Below are 6740 nucleotides of genomic sequence, written 5' to 3' on the forward strand. Positions count from 1 at the left end.
ATCCAGATATCTAAAATAATACAGTAACTAAATTCATAACCTTAGTTAAAAAAATAATTAATGACCTACATCAATTGCTTTGATTTTTGTCATTTTGTAACATTTCTAAGTCTCTTTCTGCTACTGATTACCATTACTCAGGTATGTATCACCATCTAGAAACAAAAAATGTAAATTTTGGATAAATATTCCTTTTGAATTTTTGCTTCTCAGATATAAAGTGAAAATATGTAAATAAACCGCTTTCTATAAAAAACTAACATCAAACGAAAACCGCGGTTTATAAAAAGTAAGTGAAGGCACCGCGCACGTCTTCGCCGAATTTTAGAATTCCAATACATCTAGACAGGACCGGCTCGAGGGCATAGACACGTTCGTAACAATGTGTAATGAAATAATGAAGAATTAATAAGTCGGCCCTTGTCTAATGATACATTTATTTTAAGCTGATAGCCTAGCTTAATACTTCATTAATTTTTTTTATTTGCACTGCCCAAAGGTACTTTTTCTTATTGACTTAGTTATTGTTAAACAATTTCTTTAGTAATATTTTTCAAAAACATGTTTTTCTTATATTTCAGGTATTTTACAACATGAGTCTTTTTTAAGTACTAGAACACCAGGCTTACATGTTATCAAAGAAACTGTGATATCTTCACTAAGACTTGCTCAAGATGATCCAAGTTCCCGAAGGAAAATTGTCTTGGGTGGACAATTACCATCATTTGCCGGACATGAAAAGGTAGTTTTATTTATTTATATATATAGAAAATGAAATGTCCAGTTTTTCATGAAATAACTTATCTTAACTAGACCTTTTGAAGATATTGGCCAAATTGTAACACATCAATTCAACTACAATATGGAATACATGTTTCTGGAAACTACCCTCGAAAGTACTATTTTATTTTTTCTTTTAGAGAGAGCCGAACTTAGTAGCAATACAATTGACAGGAAGAGTTCCTTTTACAATAGACGTTATTTATGAATCTGGCTCTAGCGTACAAGAAATTTTAGCTGGAGATGCTTATACAAAAATTCTTCAGTTGCATCAGAATCAATTTTCTGAAAAATTTGAAAATATTTTCAAATTGAAAGGGAAGGGGTGAGTAAGATCAGAAAAGTTTGGTGGACCAGGATGGTTGTTGCGTATGGCGTTTGGCAATATGAATAAAAAATTATGAACGACACAGTGCTAAAATAAGTATATAAAAAATACACAAAATTCAGAAATAGAAATTTTATTCTCCTTTAAATTTGCAACTAAGTACTTTAGCTTTTTACTGATAGAAAGCGTTATTTTTTGAATAACTTATGTTAGTGCTGTACTTTGCCGTTTGTCACGTGATACTAGTCACATTGACGTAACTAGTATTGCGTGATTTTTATTAAAGCTATTAGTTGTGGGTTAATTTTGAAAGGAGTGCAGAAACGAACATTTTCGGTATATTTTACTTTTTTATTATAGTGGCTGCGGAAATAAATAAATATGTGGTTTATGGTGCTGATTGCACATGTCAGATTTGCTATGAAAAATTACATTCTAGAGATTTTTCCCTCAAAGATGAGCAGCGCTTTGGTCGGCCTACTGAAGTTGATGATGACCAAATCAAAGTAAAAATTAAAGAGGATCGCCATATAACTGTTCGAGAGGTTGCGAAGAGGCTACAATATGTATCGCACACAATAATTAAAAAACATTTAAAATGCCTTGTGCTAGTTAAGAAGCTTGATATTTGAGTACCTCACGAATTAAAAAAAATTTACTTAACACAAAGAATCAACATTTGCGGTATGCACCTTTAACGAAATGAAACCAACCCTTTCTTGAAGAATCATCCCTGGTGATGAAAAATCGGTCCTGTACAATAACATAGACCGAAAACGATCATGGAGCAAACAAGATGAACCAGCACAAACCACATCGAAAACTGAAAACAACAAAAAAAGCTCATGCTGTCAGTTAGGTGAGATTAAGATCCATTCTGATATTTACTGTCAATAATTAATGTCACTGGATGAAGCAATCAAAGATAAACGGCCGGAATTGTCTAATCGGAAAGGTTTAGTGTTCCACCATGATAATGCAAGGCCTCACACATCTTCAGCAACTCGTGGGAAACTATTGGAGCTTGGCTGGGAAGTGATGCCACACCCCCCATAAAGCCCTGATCTAGCACCATTTGATTACCATTTATTTCGATTTTTGCAGAATTCTTTGATTGGTAAACTTTCATAAATGAAGGTGACCTTCAATCGCACCTGGTTCAGTTTTTTACTGATAAAGACCAAAAATATTATGAGCGCGGAATCATGGGTAAAAGGCCATTGAGCAAAATAGGAAATATATAATTGATTAAAAACTATTCATTTAAAAAAAAGTGTTAAATTGTATATTACAAAACTGAAATTACTTTACCTCCAACCCAATAATTAATTTGGTTAATATATTCCAACTACAATGTGAACGAATAATATCTTTACTAATAAAACTTAATCTAATGTTTAAAAAAATTGGAAATGTGTCGGGAATTCAGAAATTGATGACAAATGACATATTAACATTGACAGTAATGACACATTTTTATTACACTAGAGTCACGATTGGCTGGTGGCAGAACTTGTGTTGCCGAGATTTACATACAAGTCGACCTTCTTTTTGGTATATTTTGTGACTCACTTGTCAAAAGAAATGAGTCATGTTCATGCCTGAATAAATTACGCTGATGATCCTGGTTTCCTAAATCTAGTTTTATCAAAATAAATAGGATTTATAAACATTCTAATAAATAAAATATTTCTGGAGTAATACTCTTACAATAGTAAAGAATCTGTTCATGGCGTAAAACTGATATTGCGAAACTATTCAAAATTCATGAATTTATGCATCAACGTTCAAAATCGCGCAATAACTTGCAGATTTCAAAAAATTATAACTTCCATAAAGACCCATATTTTTAAATATAGAAGTTAATGTTATATACAGAATAGACACATGTTAGACTACAGTAGTCAGCTTTTGTTTTTTCTTATAAATAAGGTTTTCCAAAAAAAAAAAAATCTAAATTAACCGTCCTATCTATATGACATGACATATGACATACGGTACGTATTGGGTTAATCAACATACCTTTCTCATTATCACTTTGAATACTATTAAAGTTTTTTAAGACCAGAAATTCTTAATCAAGGCATTGACAAGCAGAGTACAAAACCCTCCAATTAAATTCCTCCGATAATAATATGGTATATACCATGGACTATATGGACTCCACTTCCATATAGTAATTTTTTGTTATAATTAATTATATGGGATTATATTGAACATTTAATTCATTCATTAGATTCATGCCAATTGTAATTGAAAGAATTTCACCTAAATATTTTTCTAAATGAATTATTAAAATAATTGAATTATCATTACATTATAATGTATATTTCTATTGAAAAATTTAGTTAATCTATAACATTAGTTTTTCAAACTAAAATAATCATTTTGATATGCTGTTCTTCCATTGTGTATACTGTAAATAATATTTCAGTCTTTCCCAATCGAATGAAGATTACTAAATTTGTTTTGTAACTTTTTTATGTTCTATTATTTTGTAGGTATACCCAAAAGGAAATAAGTTTTGCTCAAGCAGCTTTAAGTAATATGATTGGTGGAATTGGATATTTCTATGGAGCGTCACGTGTTCAAAGTAATTATATTAAAGAGCCTGTTTACTATTGGAGAGCCCCATTGTATACAGCAGTTCCTTCAAGGTACTTTTCCATGAATAATTATTTTCTACGGGGTGGTCAAATGAGAAATGTGATACTTTCCTAAACGTTATTAATTATTGAAAAGAAATTAAAAATTTCCGTTGCGTTTTGTATTTTTAGAATAATACTGTGAACAATGTTCCAAAAATATCATTTTAGGAGTTTCTTTCCTCGAGGTTTTCTTTGGGATGAAGGATTTCATGGATTTCTAATATCCCAATGGAATCTGGATATCGAATTGGACATAATTAGTCATTGGTTTGACCTTATGAATGCAGAAGGTTGGATTCCTAGGGAACAAATTCTGGGAGTGGAGGCGCTAGCTAAAGTACCAAGTGAGTTTGTGGTACAAAGAAATACGAATGCGAATCCACCTACTTTCTTCTTGACACTGGAAACCATATTAGATAGATATGAATCTTTGTTAATCGGAGAAAAGTATAGTTTACTAGAACGACTCTATCCCAGGCTGCAAGTAAGTAGATAAAACAATATTGATAATTAAATAATTTGTCATCAGTACAACAATTCATTTTTAAACATTGTGGCTGCTTCCAGAACCTCTAATATTCCAATTAATTTTATATATTTTTCTGAAAAATATATTATTCATAGGCTTGGTATGCATGGTTTAATACCACACAGAAAGGTGATGCTCCAGGATCTTACAGATGGCGTGGACGTGATGCTTTAACTACAAGAGAATTAAATCCGAAAACTCTAACTTCAGGATTAGATGATTATCCCAGGGCATCTCATCCCACCGATGAAGAAAGACATATTGATCTTTATTGTTGGATGGCAATTGCTTCAAAGACTATGGCAAGATTGGCCAAAATTTTAGGAAGCGATGGGTACAAATATGAACAGACCGCAGCCTATTTATTGAACAACAAGGTTAGTAAATTTGGGAAATATTAATGATATTAAAGCTTAAGGATGATGAAACAACTTCATTCATTATTCGCAGTCTTTTATGTGGTAATGAATATTTTAAATCCTCTAATAAAAAGGGTGTTTCCTTTATATGGAATCCATCAAGGTGTTTATGTTTTTTATTAGTTTGAGGTGAAAGTTGGGAGTGATTTTTGTGTATAATTACAGTAGTAAGTGCAAAACCAAAATATTTGTATTAAAAACAAAAATTGAGTGATTTGGAATGACTTTATAAGTGCCAGTTGTTTCTCATAAAAATTTGTTGTTTTTTAAAAATTTTCTTGCATATTATCTGTTAATTTCTATAGTTTTAGCAATTTTATAAATGATAAATTAAACATAAAACCATTTTGGGTCCGAATGGGATCTATAGATTAATCATCTTTAATATTTTTTAGACATCTTAAGAACCACAAAAAACTATTTCAAATTAAACTCTTTACCTCCCACGTCTATTTGATTTGTTCTATAGCTTAAGTGTTTTTTTGATTCATTCTGATACTTTTAGATCCATTTATATGAAAATAAAATTTTAAAAAAATGTGTATGCAAAAGGGCACAATAGAAGGAAATAATAAATATAAGAACCCACATAAATAATATATTTAATCCAAATACTAATAATGAATGACGATTCTTAAGTCTTTGTATGATATTTGACAAGCAGTGGCGTCACTTCTGGCTCCTAAATGAAATTATTCATACTTAAGTGATTGGAGAGTGGCCCTGACAGTCTTTTGCAATACTTCTGGAAAGAGATATCTTCTTACTGCTTGCTAAATGACTGTTAAAACGTAGAAATCTAAAGCGGTAGGAATAGATGAACCCTGAGATATGGGTTAATAAATACTTATTCAATAAAATAACATTACAAAGACATGAAATATTGAAAGAGCACATAATTCCTTCTATAAATATTGAATTCTTCTGAAACTTAGGGGATATTTTCTCTTACAATAATTTTTATCGCTTTAAATTTCATTCTTAACACTATGTAAAAAATATATTTTACATGCAACTTCTACGAATATTAAATCAGTATCAACTTAATGTTACTTTTTTTCCAATTTAGCAAAAATCCTTGAGTTATGAGTATTACTGAATTGCTACGTTTTTAAAACAATTTTTACAGTGGTAGAATTTCAATTCGACAAGAACTATCATGTAAAGTCTAATCACACCAATAAATGCTGATATCTTCATTAAAGTTATACTTAAATGATTTATATTTTTCTTTTCTGTATTTCAGTTGATGGACACTTTACATTGGTCTGAATATGCCCAAATTTATGCCGATTATGGTCTTCACACAGATGCTGTCCGATTAGAGAGACCAAAACCATTGCCAAGATCACAAAATCAAAATCTAGAGCTGCAAAGAGTTGTAACTAAAAAACCAGAATATCGCTTAGTAGATTCAACATTTGGTTATGTAAGCTTATTCCCATTCTTGTTACAAGTTTTAGATGCAGATTCGCCGAAGCTAGAAAAAACTTTACAGAATCTACACAACCCCGATTTATTATGGACTCCATATGGTCTAAGGTCTTTATCTAAAAATGCTCCCCTATATATGAAGAGAAATACCGAGCATGATCCCCCATATTGGAGAGGTCAAATTTGGGTTAATATCAACTACTTAGCCACAAGAGCTTTGTATCACTATTCAAAGGTCAACGGCCCGTATCAGGCTTTGGCTAAGGAAATTTATGTAGAATTGAGGAATAATCTGATTGAAAATATAATGCGACAGTATTTCAAAAGTGGATATATTTGGGAACAATATAATGATAAGACTGGAGAAGGTAGCGGTGCGAGGCCCTTTACTGGCTGGAGTGCTCTAATTGTTATATTGATGGGAGAAAATTATTAATTAACTATGGAAAACGGTTTTTAACGAGCTTCGTTATTGACAAAGGTTATACATTTTTTAATCATTTCAATAATGTCATATGCAGAGTGATTAAAAGGAATAAGGGGCTCATAATAATAATGTGTTAATCAACTATCACAATAAAATCGTGCAATAAAAAGAAAAA

At 31.1% G+C, this 6740-nt stretch overlaps 1 protein-coding gene across 4 annotated transcripts in view; it reads left to right on the forward strand.

Moving 5' to 3' along the window:
- Positions 1-6740, forward strand: part of LOC130898056 (uncharacterized) — a 12102-nt gene extending 5362 nt beyond the window's left edge. For all 4 annotated transcript variants that reach the window (XM_057807091.1, XM_057807090.1, XM_057807089.1 and 1 more), the window contains exons 6-11: positions 582-742; positions 921-1105; positions 3610-3765; positions 3925-4240; positions 4381-4662; positions 5951-6740. In XM_057807091.1, coding sequence (XP_057663074.1) covers positions 582-742; positions 921-1105; positions 3610-3765; positions 3925-4240; positions 4381-4662; positions 5951-6574 — 1724 coding nt within the window. In that variant the 3' untranslated portion in view covers positions 6575-6740. The remainder of the gene's footprint in view (positions 1-581; positions 743-920; positions 1106-3609; positions 3766-3924; positions 4241-4380; positions 4663-5950) is intronic.

The sequence above is a fragment of the Diorhabda carinulata genome, chromosome 9 (genome assembly GCF_026250575.1).
Source record: "Diorhabda carinulata isolate Delta chromosome 9, icDioCari1.1, whole genome shotgun sequence".
Taxonomy (NCBI): Eukaryota; Metazoa; Arthropoda; class Insecta; order Coleoptera; family Chrysomelidae; genus Diorhabda; species Diorhabda carinulata.